Consider the following 23045-nt stretch of genomic DNA (forward strand, 5'->3'; position numbering starts at 1 on the left):
CTAACATTGAATTTACAAGAGCTTTGCTGGCTTTCTGTCTGGGGATGGCCAGCAGCCCCTGGTGTCCATGACTGCATTCACCCGCATCACTGGAGAATGAATTGATTGTGTGAAAAACACATCCCCACCCAAAGTAGAAAAGGAATAAAATAAACTGAAACAGTAAAGTATAGGCAACCTACAGCAAGAAATAGAAGAGAGAACAGACTACCTTTGGGGAATTAATCTCTAGCATTAACTAGGTGTCTGTCAAGCACTGGTGATGGAATTATAGAATATAGACCAATACAGGTGTCTGGCACAGCAAAACTGCAAAGAGCAGAAAAAGAGAGAGACGAAGACACAGAAAGACAGACAGACAGACACAGAAAGTAAGAATTTAAATTAGCAACTGGATTGGTATGTTTAGTTGTAAAGAACAAACTCAAGGTGACAATCCAGGATCACAACGGGTAAAAGGATTATCCAACAGGCATCAATAAAACACCCGAGGGAAAGCCAAGTATTTTTGAGGTATCTCTTGTGCTATACATACATTTATTTTGACTTCTACAATAGCTGCAAGTCCAAACGCCATCCCTGCAAGGATCATACCTGTTGCCATTTTCTTAATAGGCCTATGGAGCAAATGAAAGCGGTGCCATTAAGAAAAGAAAGTAATTTAAAATATAAAATATAATTCCTCAGAGCCTAAGATGTGCCAAAACCACATAATAAACTGTCCAACAGGTGGAACTAGGGATGACGTGCTGTTTAAATTGCCAATCATTTAACTTAAAACTATTCTATTTTTCTGTATGAGGCCAGCACTGAGGCCAATTAAAACTGATATGCCATGAAAAAAGCTCTGTGCTTGCAAGTTGCATATAATCTTGTTCCTAGCTCTTCTAGTGGGAGTAGCTTGTGGCATTATGTTAACCTGTGATGTTGGAAGGAGCACTAGAAATGACACATCTTCAAGTCTCTTTTGGGAAAGGCAAAAGATAAGTAGCATGCTATTTAGCAGCAGGAATGAAGAGCAGAAAAAATGTATAGTTTTTGTCAACAGCATTTCTGACCATCTGTGTCATCATTCTGGGTTATTTCTCCTGCCAATAGATTTACATTTCTGGAGAATAAGGAGCTTGCTTCTGAAACTGGTGCAGAACTAGTACAACTCTGCCAGAGTTATGTGAGACAATCTGATATAAAAGGGTGTAAAATAGGTTCAGAAAGGCAGGTCCACTGAGTTGTTGAGATTTGAAACAAACGTGGATCTAGATTCTGTGGTTTTCTGCTCCTTGTAGTAGTCTGGACTCATATTCTAGATTAACAGGGATGTGGGAAATCCAGATTATGAACCCAAATTCTGTCTCTCAGTTACGTGCCCTGGGATAAGAACATATTTACTGTTTCTATCTTGTAAAAAAAAAAACAAACTGGTTTTGACCTCAAATTGTGCATTGAGATTGTGTAGCACAAACTTTTGCAGCCACACAGATGGAAACCCTGAAGACTACAGTATTTCCACAGCCACATCTATGGGTAAACTGGGTAGGAGCCTGTTGGCATCCAGGGGACAGAAAGAGCATGACATTCAGTCCTGGTCAGTGCATGGGTTTGTGCTGCTGGGTGAGCTACTCTGTGAACTGGTCATCGGACAGGAATTCTTCCGCCAAGCTGAAGCTTTTGAAGCCGATCTCCCACTTATTCCCTCTTTCCACACTTTATTTCACATTGAGTGGTGTTGGAGCGCACAAACTTGGTTTGTTTCAGCTAGATCTGTACTAGCAGGTGCACACAACTTACTTCCACTTCTAAGAGGCATCAATCCACAGAGGCAGACTAGAGATACTCAGAAGTAACACACACCCCAAATGCATAAATTGGGTCAAAATGGTTGGGAAACAACTGTTTTGCTCTAGCATTTCTCACCGGTTCCTATCCTAGTGTGGAACCTGCCTTCACAAGACCACACACAGCCCATGTGGGACAGTGAGTTTGGCCCCCTGGAAGCTTCAGGAAGGGAATTATTTAACAATGATACAGGAGATAAGGTGAAGGACATGTTGATCAAATTCAAAAAGGACTGTTCATATCAGCTTGAGGGAAAATCTGTTGATAGAGCAAAATCTAACACCACTGAATTTTCCCCTCTGGAATTTCCAGGGCCTACAGAAGATGGTGACACTACCAGAGAGGCAGAAGCAGAAGTACTGGGAAGGGTGAATAGAAATTTGTGTTTCTTCTTAAAAGCTGTTCTTCTGCACACTTGCTGCAAAAGAGGAAGAACTGAGGTATCCGCATTGTCCCCAAGTACTTACGTGAAATTAAATTTGCACATGCTTATCAGAGGGTAGAGCCCAAGGTCAAAAATTGGGATGAAGACAAGAATAAGAAGTGGATTTAAGAACTGCAATACAAAAGAATGGGAGTTTAGTGACTAGAAAGCAACTTTCAGTAATTAAACTCATAAAGCACTGTCCTCCAGAAATAATTCCATTAAATAAAGGACATGAACAAACACTTTCAAACCTCCTTTAAAAATATAATCACAGTTTGCAGTTTGACGGCTTCTGCAATTTAGGTTTCACAGGCACGAATACATTTTGTACATATCCTCCTCTCCAAGAGGTAAGCAAGCATCACCAGCCCCATTTCCCTGAAGAGAGAACTGAAGCATTATGTTTTTAGAGAGTACAAAACCCGCTGAAATGGAGGCAGGCAACCTTAAGGGCTGTGGTGGGACCTTACAACAGATCAGCAATAATGGAAACATCTTGGGACTTGAGCAAAATCCCAGAGGAACAGGCACTATTTTGTGAGATTGCCAATTTCTCATACTTGCACACAGCACAGGAACCCCCCAGGAACTGCATTTCCCCTGGGAGGGCAGAGCTTGTCTGCCAGCCTGCAGTGGCAGAGCAAGAAAACAGAGAGCGACGGGAGAACAAGCAGAGAGAGATGCTCAGTCTCAGCTCTGAAGGATGATTTTAGGGGAACAGAACAGCCTTGTATTTCTTCAGAGCTGTTCAGCGTAGGAACTGTAATCAACTGTGACAATATGGCACCGTGTTAGAGCCTCCACATTTTCATTTGCCCTGCAGGAAGGGAGGAAGAAAACATATTTCAGGTGTAACACTGATCCCAGTGCAGAGCCATGTTAAAAGGATACACAGTTTGTATCCTCCACATGCCAGCACTATTCAAGAGCTATTATAGTGGCATATCCCCCCACACCTCTGCATTATTCTGCAGGATTCAGCCTCTGTGTTAGGACAACCTTGGGGTCTTCTGAACATCAAGTCAATAAGCTTGCTTAAGAGCTAGTGAGCAGCAAGCAAGAGTCCACAGCACACTAGTTACCAGGAACACTGCGGTTATCTTCAAAAGGAGCAGAAATGGGCCACTGGTCCCAGCAGAAAAGTAAGAATGAGAGAGAAAAAGAATTTCTAAAAGAATTTCCTACCCTAAAGTATTTTTACCTGCATTTGGTCAGGCTGAAGGACATATATTCCCTGAAACAAAAAGACATTCCAAGTGATTCATAAACACCATGATATGACAGCGTATGTGGTTGATGGCAAATAAGCAACCAGCCCACAGGATAGACTTTAGCAGCAGAAGTGGCTTCCTCAAATGTTTTTTGTTGACACTTGACACTTGTCATCTAAAGACAAATAGTGGGTAAGAATCCTTTTGCAGAAGCAAGCTGCGCTCAGCCCTTGATATATGGCAGCTGGGACACCGCCTGCCACAGGTACCGAAACCCATCTTTCAGACTGGCTGAGCCCTAGGTGAGTGGTGAGGAGCAGGCACGTTAGTGTCCAAGCTGGGACCTGAATCCAGAGCTTCCTTCCTCTGCTTCTCTAATGGAAAGCCCAAATCCTGCAAGTGAATGCCCTCAAGTTTCAAGACCTCTGAGCTCTGTTTGCATTTGTCCCCAGCACCCCAAAAGGACAACAGAAGAGCACCCCTGAGCCAGCAGGCTGTACAAAAACCCATTTCTTCCCTCCATTTGCCAAAGGCACCAAATGGGCTTTGGTCAGCTGTTCAACTCTGACTTCTTAGTTTGAGGCAAGAGTACTTAAGATTTTACAAGCTGCTTCACCCTTGCACCACCGTGCTTAGCCCCTGCAATTGTGTGAGGCCAATAGGGGTGGATGGAGGGACCGCAGTCCCCAAAATGGGCAGATGGGCTGTCTCCAGGCAGGGGCTGGCGTTTGGCTGAACTCCACACTATGCTTTTCTTTTGAAATTAAGATGAAAAGAAAAAGAGAAAAACATTAGGAAGGAAATGGTACCTTTCTGAGAAAGCATTGTGGGGATTTGTCTCCTGTCTGCCAGGCTTGCCCTGAGCTGAATGTGGAATGACTACCTGTCTCTGCTGGCAGCTGCCTCCTGGGAGAGTAAAAAGCACTGGGCACAGCCAAGAAGCCTTGCAATTAGAAGTATCAGGCAAATACCTTCTCCCCCTGCTACTTTGTGTACACTATACAAATGTGCCATTAGGAAACAAGCCTAAAACATTTCATCTTACACTAAATCACTCCCTGTTAACTCCAGCCTTCCTAGCTGAGCGCTTTGGCTGGAGAGGGCAAAAACATGGAATTTTGCAAACACAAACTCCAACAAGCCTAACAATGAAATTGCATAAATGCTGCAGTTAATTTTCACCTTCATGGGTTGGGGCAGCTCACCATGGATGTTGAGAAGGAATGAGACTGAAATAAGCCAAAAATTCATCCAAGCTGGTGCAACAAAAACAACCCCAACAGTTTTCTTCTCCACCAGGGAGAGTTTAATAAGTGACTCCTGGCGATTTTTAGATGTTCTGCTACAGATCACTAAGTGCATGCAAGCACAACAGCAGAAAACAAAGTTTCTAGATGCACATCACAAAGACTTCAGGAACTTTCATTATTTTGCCTTTCTTGAGTGGGTAAAATATTACTCACTGTGTAGTCTTCTTCATGCCTCATTTGAATTAATTAAGCCTAATGAGTATCACATGCTGAGAGCCAAATTTTTAATGGGAGAGACATAGAAGGGCTCAAATTTGGGACCTTAAGTCAATTTTGAACTGTAAAATGGGTATTTATGATCTTAAATTCCGATGTGAACATCCACAGGCAGGATCTAGATGGTTTATTAAAATATACATCTGGAAACTGGCCCTTGGTGATGACATCTTGAGCCATCCAGCTGATCCACATTTATCTGCCACTACACCCTGCCATTCACATCCTTGACGTGCTTTGTGGCTACTAATTAATCCTCACCACATCTCTACCCTATGCACAGGATTCCTGCTGATCTTTAGGGGCTTCATTAATGTATCACCAAGTCAGCCAGAGCAGAGGCACACAACTATAACAGCTCTTGTTATACCTTGCAAGGGCTGCGTGAACTTTCCCTGACTTCCCCCTTGCGTGGGGGTAGGAGGCTGGAAACCCTACCTGCTCAAGGTCACGGAGCAGCCAGCTGCCAGCATGTCAGCACTCCTGACTTCACAAGCTGCCAGTGGCTTCCCAGCCCTCGCTCCTTGCCATGCCAAGATGTGCTGTGATGAATTGCACATGGCCACACAGAGCCTCTTACTTCTGATCATTGGAAGTGCAACTCAACCAGACTTCACTAAGCAGAAGCTGTTAGTATTGTAAGACCCCAATTAAAAAGCAAGAGCAGTGATATTACTGCTGGTCTTATCCCTGGTGACAGTAAGTACTTACAAAATCAGCATTCATCTTTGTGGCTTGCAAAGTCCACCGGGATCCCTAAGAAAAAAACAGACAGCTGTGAAGCCTTTAAAGCTTTAAGACATCCTATAGAAGAGAAAACATGGAGACAATAGGGCTGGAGGTCTTATTTCCCCTGTCTATTCCTTCCCTTCCCTATATTGCCTGTCAGTAGGCATGGCACACTTGCTTCTCACCCTCCTGTGCAAACTGCAAAGGCACAACCAGCGTTGAGAATGGGTCAAGCCCCTAGACACCTAGGAGGGGTGTAGTGTCCTGTGTCCTCAGAGTGCTTTGGTACCATACCTGCTGATCAAACAGGGCCCAGAACATCGGCAGTGGTATGAAGAGGAAGAGGACACGTGTCACCATTTTAACCTCCCCAATCAGCTTTTTCTACAAAGGGAACAGGCAGAAAGATAAGACGACAAGACAACACGAGCTTCCAGCCACAAAGCAAGAGAGCTCCAACATCCCTCTACATGGCAGTTATTTATCACATTTACTCATGGGCATATTTGCACTTCTGCATTTCAGTGCAGCACCTAAACTGTCCATTAAGGGTCAGGAGAGTACAGACATGGGAAGGGACACAACAAGTGAAAGACTGGCGTATGTGAGGAGTGGTGTGGCCAGGCCAGTCTTAAGTCTGTCTGCCTCCCTGCCTTCCCCTTTCCCCCTCCAAATCTGCCAGGTAAAGCATCACTTACTGAGTACTTTTCTGATGCCCAGTCGAGCCAGTGATCTCTCTTTGGAATATGATGGGAGCGGTTTTTCAGCCTGTTTTTAATAGCAAACTAGGGGAAAAGAAAAAAAGAAAAATGTAAATAGCTCCCTTATGCCTGCCATTTAAACTATTTCCTTTCTGTTTCAGAAGCTTTACTTATCAGCCCTTGCCACATTCCCAGCTCAGGGCTGCCCTCCCTATCCCCAAAGGTACACAGCACCAGATAATTCTGCTGGACACATCCAAAATCTGCATGTGCAGGACTGGACACTTTATGACCAATTCTCTGCAGTAAAGGTCCTGTGGGATTGGTTAATTAAAGGCATGATGTGGGAATGAACTACCTCCTGAGCCTGTCTTTCAGAGACAAATCTGGCATTAACCCCCATAGACTTTCTTGCTTGATTTAAAACCGGATAGGTTATAAAGTTTTGAACATAATTTCTTCTTCTGTTCTTTTCTGAAAGGCACCTGTTGGTTTGACCGCTGTGCTGGGAAGGGAACACCTCATTATCCACAGCAATGTCAAAACCAGAACTCTCCCTCCTTTCTTGTTCTGTAGGTCTGTCTTTGCATATTCCTAGTGCAGCCCATATCTCATTCAGTCCTAGAGAAGCTTTCAAGTTCATTTCTCACTGAAGGAGAAATCAGTGACACCAAATTTTTAACTTGTTTGTTTACAGTGCGTGCCCCAGCTGCTGAACAGACTCTGGCAAAAAGAGTGGCAGCCTCACTTAGAAACCCTATCCTTAAGATCTGGCTGCTTCCTCGAGGTAAATCTGTCACTAGCATTAACCTAAGCAAAAAGAAAACGTTTGCTGAATGTTTTCAGCTCCCTGAAAAAGAAACATCAATCTCCACCCAAAACCAAGGAAGTATTTTTGCACATACTATATTCAGCTTACACGTTATGAAAAATAATTGATAAGGCTATACTGCAACTTTAGCAAGCATCTCTTGCATTTACAAGAGCATGCTCAATGTGCGCAAGATGAACACATACTCTTACTGTCTGCTGAACTGATAAACTTCAGTAAAATTCTTCAGATGAAAAAAAAAAAGTCACATTTCTGATACTTTGTGAGTTTCTGAATTTTCCTTTCGGTCTCCTGCCTGTCTTTCAGCATCCCCCCCAGTGGTTCTACTTGGCATCAGATAAACAGTTCATGGAACTATGGAAAAACAATTGAAATGCTGAAAGAATAAACTGGGACCTAAATGTGTTCCTTATTCCTTCTAGCTCATCAGCAATACATCCAGGAGCAGCATACAGAAGAACTCCAAATGCCCCCTCCCCGTTCCCTTTGCACTTTTCTGATCTGCAGCCCCAGAGTCGTGCATGAAAGAGAAGGAATGGCACATACTTACTCCAATGCATTTGCACACTTCAAGTAAGACATTCCCTTGTGGGGGCATTTTTCTGTACAGCCCACTTCCAGCAATGAACACAACTGAAAAATATTATAATCCAAAAGGGAATTCACATGACTAAAGCTCAGCCCCAACCCCCATATTCAACAGAAATCCTCTTCCTTTGGGGCTTACAGGATTTTTGCATTTTTTTCAAAACAAAACAAACATACAGGACACCATTCATGCCTTCAGATGGAAGAAAATGCAACTTCCTACAAGAGGCAGTGTGATTCCTACAAAGTGACTGCCATCTTCTCATAATCTGCTCTGGCACAACAGGCACCTCCACACCCGATTCATGCAGGAAACCAGTGCTTTGAAAATTCTCCCATCTATGCTTTTTGTGGGTTAAACATAAAATACAAGCCACATTTAATTCCTGCACCTGATGTTGATGATACCTGTGCTGGAAACCATCCCCAAGTCATTGCAACCATGTGAGGATGAGTGCAGATCCAACCCAGGCTCTGTGTATTGCATCTCACACACATTTCAATGGCAACTGCCAGCCCAGCTCGCAAAGGCCACTGCATCACACGCTGGTGCTAAGGGAAATTACCTCCACTCATGGTTTCCATGGAAGGATGTGCAATTTAAGATATTGTTTTGCCTTGTTTTTCTCCCTCAAAGCACAAAAACATATGAAGCAAGGCTTCAAAATGTTGTCTGAGATGGAGCTATCCAATTACAGATCATTTGTCCTGCTCTTTGAGAGCCTTTGACTGCACTGCAATTCCAAAGATGTTAGCAGGGAGAAGCACAATAAAAGCTGAGCACGAAATCCATATAACAAAGCATTTTAAGCTAACCCAGTCACCAGGGTCAGTCCACAGCCAGTGGAGAAAAGTAGGCATTTTAATCCTAACATAGGAACGCTGCAGGAGATTCACTATTTCTCTTTTCTCACTACGAAGACCCTTTATGTCCTGTTTTGACTTGCAGAACTGTCAGAGAGGCATCTGAAGTCAGTTTAGGTGAATCTCAATCAAAGTCACAGAGTGGGCAACTGCACTACCTCGTTTTTAGCATCTCCCTGTGGAGTCGGTGGTGCCTCCTAAGGGAGATTGATGAGGTTTGCTGAAATATCTCCTGGGGATGCCACTGACTCCATTGGGAACTGAGGTTCCTGCATTAAGTTTAGCATTTGAAATTAAATAATATCAGTCCTCTCTTATCTTTCAGAAACTGAAGCAGCTCAGAAAATCTTGCTGTATAAGATTTCCATTCTGCCTCTAAACCTATCCTTGTTTTCCAGCATCACAGGGAGGGGGCCAGTCAGGACTGGAAGGGTATTTTCTGCAGTCCTGCATGCTGCTCACATAGTCAAATATATCACATCCAAGAGCATTTTAGCATGTTACAAAAGAACAGAGCTGCTTTGCCAGGGCAGGCTGTGGAATCTGGCAGCAGGACACTAGCTAAAAACACATTTTGACTGATGGCCTCACTGAAACTGCAGTATTTACATGTCCATTTTCCCCTGGGCAACTGCTATCCTGCTGAAAACTTTCAGCACAGAGAAGCCTACGCTGCCTTAAACTGATAGGAGTAGGCCATGTGGGAAAAGAGAAGCTGCTAAGGCCCATGACCATGCACTTTTTGAAAATAATTGCTGTGACACTGGCTGTGGCCTGATGACATTTCTTCAGTGTGCTGGTCCTTCTGCCGGATGGAAGTTTGAGGGGGAAAAACAGCACTCACATTCTCCAGGGGATGAACTTTTCGAATCACAGATGCTATGGTGAAATCAAACAATTGCTTGGTCTCTCAATTAAGCTAACAAGCTGAATGAGAAGTCACCCCATGCTGTCTCTAAACCTCTCAAATGCAGCATAATAAGGGGACTGCTCCCCTCAGTCGCTTGCAACTGTGAAACCAAAGCTAATGGGGTATCCTCTGTATTGGTTACTGAGGAGTAACTGTAGGAATGTAGAAATTACTGGGTATTTGACAGGGGTTGAAGAAGAAGTCTTGACAGTACATTAATGGGGCTAAGATGCAAGCTTTAGGGAGCAGGATGATTGTGGCTGCCTCCAGACTCTTGGGCAATGAGGGCTTATTATTGCAACATAATAATAGGCTGTCACTATAATTGTGGGAATTACTTCACCCAAGCAAACTGAGACAGCTCAGAATAAAGTAGCATCTCATTCAGCTTCTTCTGGGATTTCTGGGTGGCAAACAGATTCTGAGGCAAAAGTCTGATCCATTAAAGATGTCCCCGAGCTACAAAAAGCTTGTGCAAAGGTTAGAAGTGTCATATTAAGCTTCTCTTCTGTGAGTTGGGGAACTGAGGACCGCTCAGATGGCAGCTCAAAGGCCTAACTTACTGACAGGTAAAGCTATAGTCCGCCAGGAGAATGATTTTGGTGCCTCCCTTTGTTATATTGAACAAGCTAACTGTATTGTGATGCACCACTAGACCACTCAACAGTGTCATGCTATAGGATCGCAGGATGAGCATTGTCTGCCCACCACCAAAAACACCACGTGTTTTTTCTTACTGTTCTGAACTGTGGAATTGTTGGACGACCTTGTACCCTTGAGCTTCCCCTCACAGTATCCATCCAGAGCTGGTAAACTTGTTCATTTTCTCATCTATAAGTGGACTCACAAATGGTAACTACTACTAGAAGCATTAGAGTTTTCACTCACCAAGTGCCAACACCATCAGTGCTGCTGGGACACCAAAAGCCAGTGCATAACAATCCTCTCCAAAACATTTCACATCCCCTAAAAAGGAAGTCAGAAATAAAAGCATCTCATTACAGTCAGACTTATGTTACCTTGGTCTTTGATTTGCTTCCCTTAAATCAGTCACTTCTCTTAGCTTTAAATCTTCTTTGCTGGTGCTTGACACTGTGAATTGAATCTCCTTGAAACAGTTGTCCTCCCCTGACGAGGACAATTTGGAAGCAGGGTTAGTGTCTGCCAGCAGCAGCAGCTGATAATGGGATATTGATCAGAAGAGTGGAAGGGAAAGGGCAGACAAACAGGTAGAAAGAAGTGGTAGGAACCATAATTTGGAAAACAAAACAAAAAAACATTTTAAATAACCTCAAAACGCTATGTATTTGCATAGATCTAAACAATCAGTACCGTGTTTCCACATTATTTGTGCCAGCTTCATGAATTATTGAGCTAAAAACCCAAATCTGATTTTCTAGTAACCTACAGTGGACAAGGCAGAAGGAAAACCCCCTCCTCCTAAATAAGTGGGAGCCATTAGACCTAACGCTCTGGTTGCATCTCCAGTTCCCTTGCTCTCCTCCTTCCCAATCTCACCAGAGGCTGCCTGCTCCAGGTGTCAGGTCCTGCCCACCAGGAAGCCAGGTTTGTCAGAGCATGGCTTCGACTGATCTGAGGTATGGTTCCCTGAAACCCCGGGCCTCTAGACCTAGCTCAGTTCTCACCCCACACGAGTTTAGCAGACCGACTGCCAACAGCAGACCAGCCATGTGGTCTAGGTCTGTGTGCCAGAGGCTACAAATTACTGCCATCTTATGTGGAGCAAAACCAAATAAATATGATCAAAATAAACCAACACATTTAACTGGAAAACAACCCATGAAGCTTTCCGTTGTTCCTGTTTGCTGTCCCTGGGCAGTCGTGGTCAGCTGCATAGCTGTGTGCAGTGCCTAACACTTATTTGCTTATTTTCAGTAAATTAGCTGAGATCCAACTGGCAGCAAGACCTTATGGACATGCTGAACTTTTGACATGCAAAATGAGTTGGACTTCTCCACCTAAAAATATCCTGCACTTCTGCCAAATGTCTAAGAACAGCATTTCTTGCTTTTCCAGGAAAAGCTTTCACGCTTAGCAGAAAACGTACTCTTTCCCTATTCTCTCTACCTTATTTCCATGTTGCGACTAGTTTATTGGTACACTGCGAGTTTGGATGTCCCAAAGGGACCAGATTTTCATCAACCCCCTGACTACACCAAACAAGAGTCCCTCCCTAGCATAATGCTGGCTGTGAAGAGGGAACATTTGCCTTGGCCTGAACATGGGACTGTAAACGTGAGACAAAGCACAACTGCCCACAGCCTTGTGAAACGAATGGTCTGATGAAATAGCCGCTCCAAACAAAGAAAGCTTCCTGGAGGCTACAGGATGGAAGGAAAAAAATGCTAGTGAGTGTGAAGGCTACTTTGTCCCCGTCCCCATCCCCTTCGCCTATGGCCTGCTACCCTCCTGCCCTCCCTCTGCCTCTGGGTTTGTATTTACAGCACGCCAATCCCTTGGTTTCTGGGCACTACAATACAATGAAGGAAACAGCAGCAAGGCTAGAATGTAAAGTAGGTCTTAAGTGGGGCAGAGGCCTGTGCTTTGTCCTCAGGGCTAATTGTTCAGGGCTGCAATCTTGCAGGCAGATCCCAGCAGACATGCCTGGGTGCCAGGACAGAGTCCTTCAGCAGTCAGCAGTGCCCTGTGGGGGGGAGAAGGTGAGGCTCCACAACCGGCCCCGATAACTCATTTGGTCCTGGTGCCTGCCCTCGATGCCAAAGATCAATTCCCATCCACAGGTTACCTACGGGCAAGACAGGGAACAATCCTTCACTGGCCAGAAGGAGGATTAGCTGACCATTTAGTTCTTTCCACCTCCCATATTTTAATTCTACAGTTCAGGCTGGCTTTGAAATACAGCTGGGAACGTGGTTTTTGTGACTTGTCTGCTGCTAGTACCATAAATCTGTTACGCTGCTACGGCAGGATTAACAAGGCGTAAATGCAATACAGTGGCCAATCCAGAGATAATGTAATTTCTGCCATTCAGTTGTCATAAGAGCCTAACAATGCACAGCAGAGTAGTCAGAGGGCAGCTAATTTATTGTCTTATTCTAAATCAACACTGACCTCTTAATACAGGAGTTACAAACGTGGAGATCAAACTTCCAGCATTAATGGATAAATAGAAGACGGAAAAAAACTTGCTTCTCTCCGAGGTCTAAAACAAGAGAAGACAATATCAATGTCACGGCTAATGCACAGCATCGGGCTTGCAAATTGAACGCTATCAATTCTCTTGTTAGGAAGGCTGGGTAAATATTGACACGCAGTGCATAAAATGTTAAGCAAACAAGCTTGCCTTCAGGTGATGGTAAAAGCTCACACAAATCAGCTCACGTTACTTAAGAGGCGCTTTGGGGCTTTTTGGCATTTCGAAAGAAAAGCCACTGCTTGGAGAGTGTTGTGGGATTGGAAGGGGAGAGCATTTACTTATTCAGAGCAAGTAGCATGATTCAGATCCTCTGGCACCTAATTCAATCCAATTTGGCGTGGCTTGACAAGCTCATCATTTGTTCCCATGTCTGAGCTCTTTTTTTCCCCTCCTCTCTTCCTATGTAAAAATAGAAAAAGAAACCTGCATAGACTGAGGGGTTGTTAAAGACAGCATAGATGAGAGAGTGGCAGCAAATGAGAGGGAGCCAACAGGCAGGAGATTACCAACCTAAGGCCAGTCAACCTCAAACTAATAGGGTAAATTAAATCTACAGAAGCAAATTCAAGAGCCTGATGGAGGGTTGAACTCCAAGAGGAAGAGTTCAAAATTCAGCTGATGTTGTAACATGTTACAGTCCGTACAGCCAAAGGATTCCTGTTGATCTTCTTGACTCCCACATAATTCCCAATCTGGAGGCACTCAAACACTTGATGCAGAGTTTGGTGCTTTCCACAGAAGTAATGTATGAAGGGATTCACTCCAAAGCAGTCTTTCCTTGCTTGCAGGGGAGACACACCTGCACAGATACATGCACCCACAGTGCTAAACCTCCTCCCCATTCCTGGGTGGGCCAGCAGAGTGGAGAAAGAAGAGAAGGCAACCTCGCCTACACCACGCTCCTCTGTATCACCAGCTATTGGACATCTGAGCTGGGGAAACCAGCATTTAAGAACAGCCCACGCCCAGGCAGATGATATGTTTTACGTGTATTTAGGCTTCACTCCCAGCTGTCACCACGTCCTGTGATGGTAGTGGGCAAATTGCCGGGGACATGGCTTGGTTCCTGGCAGAGAGCTCCTTGGGGCACCTAGAGCCACATCTCTCTGACCTGAGCATGTTTTTGACCAGGAAACATTAATTTATCTCAGTGTGAGGAAGATCCCCAGAGGTCTGGTTTTGCCTCCTCTCCTTCAAACACATCTTGCTCCCTTAGACAACAATCGTCACAAGGCTGGAAAACAGAAGAAAATGCAAAGAATTGCAGACACATAAAGAGGACATCTCATAAGGAATGAAGCCTGGGATCCCAAAATGACCATGGTGCAGCCAACAGGCACTTTGTTTGGCAAGAAGCTTCTTATTACAGCAGATCGTTGCAGGGAAGGTGGGCAGACAGGAGAGCACAGGAGGACTTTCTTTATGTCACCTTGTGAAGTGGGTACCGGGAAGGTGACGCTGAGTCCCATCACCTCTCACCAGCACCCACCAGGGATGTTGGGTGTCCTCTGGCTTGGGTGAAGGGCTTTTTGTCTTGCCCCAGCACAGTTATGAAGATCCCATCAACTTGAGTTTTTGGCTCTTGCAGGATTTTATTTCCTAGCACATCTCAGAATCTAATCCATACGTCACTCAGAAGTGATTTATCCTGGATTAAGGAACTGGTAGGCCTTACAATCATTATCTCTTGTTTCTATGGTGAACAGCAAACAGCAATGAATCTTACTGCCTCCTAAATTCCATTTCTGTCCTCGACAAAATTTTTGGTTACCTGCTGTTTTCTACTGCTAGGCTAATAAAAGTAATTTTTCTTCTTCATTCTACCTCTGTGACTAGTTATTTGTCACCATAAAGAAATCCAGAAAAATCGGTAGCCTCAACAAACTCTCCCAGTCACAGAACAGCCCTGCTGTGGCTTGATATGGGTACTGCAGAAGAGTCCTCAGTCCTGACCTCTTCTATTCAAATTATTATGACATATCTATAACCCCTCATATCTGAACAACTCAGGATTTCTGAGAGCTGAGCAAGACTCAAGCACACGGCTCTCGACGTGATAAAGTCTAGAGCAACCATTACCAAAACCAGAGTGCTGATAAGAGGACAGTGATTTGGGGCATCTTATTTCACACATTTACAAATTCCAGAGATGGAAAAAATGGTCAGAGAAGCAGAAGTGAGTACAAAACTAACGACCTAGCAGCTTGTAAATTACACCCAAATTCCTTCCTTACTTTCTTAATCTTTGGAGCAGACATACATTAGTAACATGATTTGGATTAGCTAATTTGAGGAAAAGGTACCATGTATGATAATCCTGATCTCCTTGGCAACAGGGAAAAAAAAAAAAAAAAAAAGAAAGAAACAAAGAGAAAGCTATTTAGTACCCTAAAAACCATACCACACTGTTTGAAAGCAGCTTTGGCCTTTAATTAATAGACACAGCAGCCTGTGCATTTATATATCATATTATAAATACAATTTTGTTCAAGCATTCTTAGCCTGGACTGCTAATCCTATAGACAAGAATGCTTGGAAATCTCCTGCAGATAAATCTGCTTTCCCTATCTGATCTCCTGCTGTATCAGTCTCCATCACTGTTTGTAGTAGTACAGTTCTCAAACTGGCAGATCCAAGAATTTACAAAGTACTCTAAAGAAAACCAGACTAATGGTGCGCATTTGCCTCAAAACCTAAATTTGTCTCTATGTGGGAACTGCAGGGGAAATTTATTTATTAATTTTATACACAGAACTACCACATCCCTAGTTTCCAGATTGAGCAACTAAGCCTGTGCAGTTAAGGGTTCAGCTGAAGTTTATTGGTGTCCTGAAAACTGAGGGGGAATCAAATTCTTCGTTTCATTATTTCACCCTACCTGGAGCAGAAGATGAAAGACATAGGAAGTGTTCCAGAACAACACTCTGGAGGGGAGAAAAGTATTCTGGTTGGCCCCAAACCTTTACAAAATCAAAACTTCTCATTCCTATTTTAAAGACTTAAATTTCCTATTGCACAGCATAAAACCTTTTTTTCTTCTGAAAGGCAAAGTAATTTCAAAATGGTAAAATACAAACTTTCTTTTCTGCAAAGAATGAATAGAGCAGAACATATTGTCCTTATCAGACGGCTTTTTACAGTTTTCTTTTTCTAAATTAGTTTCCCTTGAAGGCAACACACAGAGGAATGTCTGAGCCTCAGCGTTTGATAAATTTGTTGGAGAGGTGTAGTCTGACTGCTGGAGAATGGGCACAGTCCCACACAACCACAGGCAATTCAGGTTTTTCTCTGTAACTCAGTTGTGACTGTAAGTTCGGGATAATAATATCCTGTGCCTGACTGAGGTGCTGAGATTCATTAGCTGAAGTCTATAAAACACTCTGAAGATAAGTGGTACATATTATCATACTGTAATTAGGTGGTAATTGAAAGATGCTGGATAAACATTATTAATCATTAATATTCATAGAAGTAGCACTTCTGAAGATGCTGCTGTAACACCTGTTACAATCCTTTTGGGACAGCTATTAGCGCTGTGAGCTGGGATGCCCACATGCTGGTATGCACGCAGCATTTTCCCAGAGCACATGTGCTGTACTGCCAGCCTGCTTCTGGAGACTGAGGAGGCTGGTGACCACCAGCTGATTGCTGCTCCCTCTTCCAAAGCATCCTTTAAAGCACCAGGGCTGACGGACAGCACAGGATGGGCCCTCCTGCAGAAGGATCTGCTTTGAAAAAGTGACCATGAAACATACTGGGTTTTGTTACCCCTTATTATTCAACCATAAGCTTCATCACTTTAGTATGACAGAGTTCATGTGCAGAAAGAACAAGGCTTCTCCACATTTTGAAACTGTCATTCTGGTCTGTTTTATTTATTCGTTAAATGCTGACTACATGCTGGGACATTGCAATAGACAAACAACAAACTGCCCTACAGAGCTCCCATCCCTTGTCCAAGGCCAAGGGGCCATCCCTTATCCAGCTCCACTAGTGCCTTTCCTGACAGACCATTATTCTAGTGTCCTTATTCAATGCCTCTGCTGACAGAGATTTCCATCTTCCAAAGGTCCCAGTCCTTCTCAGTACTTTTCTTGACCTATTTCTGGAATTCTTTTCCTACTGTCAATCCTAAATAATCCTTATTGATTTTAAAAGGCTGTTTGTCAGACTCAAACACTTATTTTCTTCCTTGTAGCAGAGACCTTCTGAGACTCATGCCATTCACAGAAGACGTTGATCTGAATACTGTCTTTGAGAAAACTGAAATTTTTGTGTGTTAGATCAACATAAATCTAAGTGTTTAATTTCAGGTCAATCTGAAAATGATGCTTTTTGCCTTGCAGTAGTACTTTCTGACCCACTTCACTTCTTCAAGCTCAACATTCTCCCTGGTGGTTACAGGACGTGAGGGCCGGGGCTAAACACTCGTGATGGAGAATGAGGATATAAAGCAACTGGATTACCATTAACAGGATCCAGTACAGACAGTTTCCCAGCTCTTCAGAACTTTCCATTCTGGAACAACTAGAAAACATTCTGGCTACACTTGGTACTAAAACTCTTTGAAAGGCTACAATTTTCTGCAGTTCTTTCTGAAAAACATCTAAGACAGACTATGACTGGTGCCTGTTTTGAGGGAAAATTCCCAGGAAAGCACAGAGCCTGGTGATACAACTTTCTCTTTCATCTGATGTGTTGCACTGCAGTGTGTTATAATCACACCTGTTAAGCTGGTTCTGAAATAGCTACCTTTCCATGCTGTGCCATACAGGATCTTCCAAATACTCTGACATCCAATTAACATTTGGATTATTTGATGCAGTTATGACCTATTGTTCCTGATATCAATCCCATTCCATTATTGTTTTCCTTTTCTAAACCATCCCAATTTTTTCAAGTCTCACGCAAACCATCTTACTACATCTTTTCCTAGCAAATGGGACCTTATTCTAATACAAAAGAATCTGATTGCAAGAACATCCTCATAACGTAACCAGACACTGCAGAGTTTAGGAAATAAATGAAGTCTTACATGTTCCTCTTCAAACTGGTCCCCACCAAATGCAGAGACACAGGGCTTGATACCTCCCGTTCCAAGGGCGATCAAAAACAGACCAACCATAGACAGGACCCTTCATGCAAGAACAAAAACAACACCATTGCAGAACCTTTCCAGTGCTTAGGAGAGCATGTTAGTGTCACCCAACCACAATTCCTCTGATATCACTGTCTTTTGCACATCAGCAGTGATGATAAGCAAGCTAAGTAGCAAAATAATAATAATAAAAAAAATAGTTATTAGTTATCCTCATTTTTGTATTCAGTATCAGTCAATTAACCAAAACGTTTTTGTCAGTGTCGTACTGTTCCAAGGCCCAGTGGACGTAGCAGACATTGAAGAATCAAGGGATTATTTTTCACTCATCTGAGAACAAAAGATTACAGAGATCAATTGAGGAAAAGAAAAAAAAGGAAAAAAAAAAAAAAGAAAAACAAAGCCTTTGCATATAGGACTTCCAGTTTGAATAACTGAAGCAAAACTGTTTGAATTAGACTGTTGGGTGCTTTCCACCTCCCAGTGCTCCTCAAAATCCCATTGTTGGCCCGACAGCAATGTCTGTATGGAACCAAGCATCAGGTCTGGGACAAAAGAAAAAAGAAAAGCTGCTCTGTAAACCAGAAGCTCCTGCTTGCATGCGCGTATTTTTAGAGCCCCGAGTACCTAGGCAAAAACAGCACGGTGGTTTCAGAGACACCAGCTGGAGAACTACTCTGAAATTCCTATCGGTTTGGAATCTAGAGAGCAAGAAGGGCAGCACCCTGGAGGCGACAGACCTTTCCTCTGTCACACATCAGAAAACGTGTATTTAGGGCTTTGTGTTTCCATGCACACAAGGGGACCTTGCTGATCTGAGCACCAGTACTGATGAGAAAATGAGGGAGGAAGGAGGCTGGTGTAGGAAGCTGGATGGAAGAAACCAAACTCCAGTAGCACGGTGTAGCAGACAGGCATGGTCAGAAGTCCCTGTGTCAAAGGGCTCAGTCTCAGCGGTGTTTTCCAACTCCTCCTGCTGCATTCTCACTCTGAACACCCTCTTCTGCTTATTCAGACATCCCAAACCCTTCCCTGATAAGAGCAACCCATGCATGGTCCCCAGACTGCTGTCCTCATGGAGGTGAAACAAATGACAGTCCTGGGTCAACCACCTACCACTGCAACCTCCTACAGCGTTATGGCTTTGACAGCTACTTACACATGAACAACCTGGTTGCCCAGGGATGGAATTGCACCCACGGACTTGATCAGATGTCCAACCACATACACAATGGAGAGGTAGATGATTGTCCTGTGAACAAAGCAAACAGCAGTGACTGAAGGTGCTGGGTGATGTATGATCTGAAAACAGAGTGTGCCTGTGCTTCCTGATATGGAAGGGCTACTTGGCAGATGCACAAGGAACTGCTTTGTCCATATCTCTGGTATCGCAGACACCTATAACTTTTCTGTGTCAGCACTGAGCACAGTGGAAGAAAGAGATAGTCAAATGGGCTGAGATTAAGGAGGGAGAGACCCTATTTTCTTTGCAGAGGTTGCTGGGCATAATAAACTAAAAACATTCCAGTCTTATCATGCAAATAGATTGCAAGTAGGCAAGCACTGCTCAAGTCCAACTCATTTTCCAGACTACTACTAACTGGCAGTTTGTAGCATGCACTTAACTGAATCCCTACACTGGAAGGCATCTGTAGGGTCTGTTGCCCACACTCAACCCGCCTGACTGCCACATCCAAACTAGTGGCACAGATGTGATCCTTGACACATCCAGACCCTGGCTGCAACAGCTAACTTAGAGCCACAGCACATCATTCCTAAAAGCCCCTCTAATCTGTTATCCTGTCCTTGGCATTTGCCAGGCCCAGCTACTACAGTAAAAGCCAACACCCATTAAGACATAGGGAAGTCTCTTATCTAACGCACAAAAATCTGCATAATGATTTATCTTCTCACATCATCCTGCTGCAAGATAAATACCCTCAAAAAGCAACGAACATTGCTAGGTGAAACCTCAAACAATAAAGTTAATAAAATTCCCAATTGTTTTTGTTTGTTTTTTCATTCTAAAGGACAGGAGAATGACTAAAATTGAGCACAAAGAAAGAAGAATATTGATGTCCCTTTAAAAGCTCTCTGCTGAAAAGGCAGATTGCAGCTGTTTTTTTCCATGTTGAGGCTCTCCTGCCAGACGCGCTTAGTCCTATAGAGAAAGGTTCAGCTGCACTTCATCACTCTGACAGCAAGACTCCTCAGGCAGCGAACAGACAGTGCCAAGGAAAGAATGTCCTGCATCCAGCTGCTCACCACCACTCTGGGCAGATGATGGTCCCACAACTTATCAGGCTAAGGGAGGACTCCTTGATTTTCTGAGGGAGAGTTTACCTGATTATGTGCTAAGGGAGATGGTTTGAATGAACCTGGGTTACTCTGGGACAAAAAATGTGTGCATTCATACATCCCCTGTGCTGAGAAAGCATAAGTAAGTGGGTACAATTAGTGTCATTGCATCTGAGACCACTAGATCCAGAAGATGACACTGCTTCCTCACCATCCTTGAGTCTGTCTCAGCAACAGATCTCATCAAGCTGAGGGTTAACCACTACACCTTAGCTTCCTTGAGGTGCATGGGGAAGGAGGGTGGAGGAACCTGGGGTGATTTAATTTGTTTGAACTTTGTTGCCCATTGGTCCTTGGGAAAAAGAGGAGCACAGAACAGTGTGAGCAAACAGCTCAGCTGTTCATCCTTTAACACAGAGGAGTTGACCTTTGTAAGCACGTCTTCGCCGCACCCTGGGCAAGCTCAAAACTAGGAGCACATGCAGCACTGAACCTTGTGCAGACTGCATGGTGTAGATGTATCCTGTATGAATTAGAGACATGACTTTACTTACTTGTATTTCCCCAGCCACGAGTCTGCCATGATGGCTCCAATGACAGGTGTGAAATAACAGAGAGCGGAAAAGGCATGGTACACAGCAGTGGAGAGATTCTCATCCCAGTGGAAGAAGCTTATGAAATACAGCGTCAGGACAGCTAAAAGGAAGCAAACAGACCACATCAGGTAATTAATGTGCATCTCTGCAGGTAAGCAGGAAACTACATCACAGTGACAAGAAAAACACTGATTTGTGTAGCAGCTACGAGCACTGTTGTGGAAAGATCTGTGCTTTCAGACCTGTTCCTCATAATCCCTGACACAGAAATGCTCAAATGAGATATGCCAGTACCAGGCTTTCTTTGCTCATAAACATTTATGTTTAGCTGGAAATTATATTTTCTATCTTATCCTACCCTAACCTGTAGTTCTGTTTATGCGTTTTTTCTATTTGCAAATTATGTGCCTGTATGATTCAGTCCTCCAACACTCTGCACACAACTGTAACACATCACACACTGGAAAACCACATTCAAGACAGAAAATCATATCAAAAATTAAATGGGAAGTGACACTGGAGGTCTGCAGTCACTACTGCTGCTTTGAGCAGGTTTAGCTTCCATGTTAGGGCACATTGTTCATGCCTGCATCCCAAAATACCAATTTACTTTGAAAGACAACCATGACCACATACAGCACAATCCCGGAACACCAGGCTGGTGTGTACAAAAGCCCAGCGATGCACAAGTCTCTTCCTAGACATAGCCACATACCTCTCATGCCATAGTAGGAGAAGCGCTCGCAGAACTCGTTCACCACAATGAAGGCAATGCTCAGGGGGTAGTTGGAACCACAGAGTTTCTGCAGGAAACAAACCAGAAAGCATCAGCCTTGTGAAAGCTTTTACCCACAGTGCCTGGGCAGCAGAGAGGAGGCCAGTCCCAAACCCAAGTGCTCACTGCTGTCTGTATGGCCCGTGGGATGGGTCTCCTCAACCTTCACAGGTGTGAGGAGACCCCACAGCTGTCTTGCTTTGGTCAGGGCTCCCCAGTGAATCAGCCTGACTGGTGATGGCCTGGTAAGGAATCCCATGAGGACTCACAGACCACCAGCTAGTGCCCCCATGCTTGCAGCTCCAGCGGAAGGGTCCTACCACCTCTCTGGTGCAATATAAAACCCCACCGAGATGCAGCACCTCCTTCAGATGCCTTTTCTTCCCACACTTCACATGGAGCTACTGTCCTCCCCCCAAAAGCTGCCCCTCCTCGCACCAGGCCTTGCTTCAGCAGCTGGCAGCCCCCAGGGAGCTGCTGCCTGCTCCCACCTGGAGCTGCTCCTTCCCCTGCGACCACTGCCCTCAGTGTCTGCACCCTGTCACATCAAACTGTGCCACCACGTTCCCTGAGGCAGAGCATCAGCTGCAGCCTCTATTGCATATTCTAAGAATGCCGGCATAGTTATGGATAATTCAATTTATTAATCAAAATTTAAACAAAGCAGCTACAGGCTTCTCAAACCTGTCTGAGCCTGGCCACTCTCCCACCGAATCCAACTTTTCTCCAGCTAAAATCAGAACTTTCCGAGTGAAATACTCAGCATTTGGACAGCAGAGTCTTAGTACGACCTTGTGCGGGCCCCCAGCCCTCTTGCTGCCCCCCGGCAGTCCCAGCTAAGCAGCTGGGAGCTGCTGGAAGCTGCTTAACTCTGCTGCCTTGCCGCAGGGAGAGCAGGATTTCACAGCACTGCCCAGCCCTGCCAGCCAGGGGAGGAGACAGGCTGGCCCTGCACAGGGTGCGGGATGAGGTGGGTGTGAGATTACCAGCTGCGTTTTTATTCATGTTTTTAAACAGCCATGGTGTGGGCCTGTGAAGTGAGATGAACCCTTCATATGCATTTCTGTGCCTCGTGTCAGAAATAATGAATTCCTGTAGCACTTCCCAGAGCCCCAAGTGCAAATAGAGATAAGAAAAGAGATATGTTTATTCAGGTTAATTCCACCACGAGATCTAAGTTTATTTGGATTTCCCAAGCAATGGCATCGAGGTTACAAGACTCTAGGTAATGATGCTGTCTTGCTCGAGACTACAGAAGAGCCACAGAAGAGAAGAGGCTGGCTGCCTGCAGAAAAACCAACACCCCTAACCAAAACCCACTTTCCATTACTTAACCCAGCATCTCTAAAGACAAATATTTTTGTCCTTTTCTGAGATATTTTTCTCTCACTATTTGTGGAATGCCTTTTTATAAAGAAATCCTTGGCTTCTTTGCTTTACTTGAATAAATATGTAATTATCCATTTCATTTATTAT

At 44.1% G+C, this 23045-nt stretch overlaps 1 protein-coding gene across 2 annotated transcripts in view; it reads right to left on the minus strand.

The window, feature by feature from the left end:
- SLC15A2 (solute carrier family 15 member 2) overlaps positions 1–23045 on the minus strand; it is a 50403-nt gene that overhangs the window by 25378 nt on the left and 1980 nt on the right. Inside the window, exons 2-14 of one of the 2 annotated variants that reach the window (XM_032189580.1) lie at positions 21510–21597; positions 20753–20894; positions 19060–19152; positions 17838–17937; positions 12718–12808; positions 10513–10590; positions 7813–7895; positions 6428–6514; positions 6024–6113; positions 5712–5756; positions 3465–3497; positions 2304–2392; positions 536–617 (exon numbers count right to left, since the gene is read on the minus strand). In XM_032189580.1, the coding sequence (XP_032045471.1) occupies positions 536–617; positions 2304–2392; positions 3465–3497; positions 5712–5756; positions 6024–6113; positions 6428–6514; positions 7813–7895; positions 10513–10590; positions 12718–12808; positions 17838–17937; positions 19060–19152; positions 20753–20894; positions 21510–21597 (1101 nt within the window). The remainder of the gene's footprint in view (positions 1–535; positions 618–2303; positions 2393–3464; positions 3498–5711; positions 5757–6023; positions 6114–6427; positions 6515–7812; positions 7896–10512; positions 10591–12717; positions 12809–17837; positions 17938–19059; positions 19153–20752; positions 20895–21509; positions 21598–23045) is intronic. The other variant, XM_032189581.1, reaches the window with a different exon arrangement.

This window comes from Aythya fuligula, chromosome 6, assembly GCF_009819795.1.
Source record: "Aythya fuligula isolate bAytFul2 chromosome 6, bAytFul2.pri, whole genome shotgun sequence".
NCBI classification, from domain to species: Eukaryota; Metazoa; Chordata; class Aves; order Anseriformes; family Anatidae; genus Aythya; species Aythya fuligula.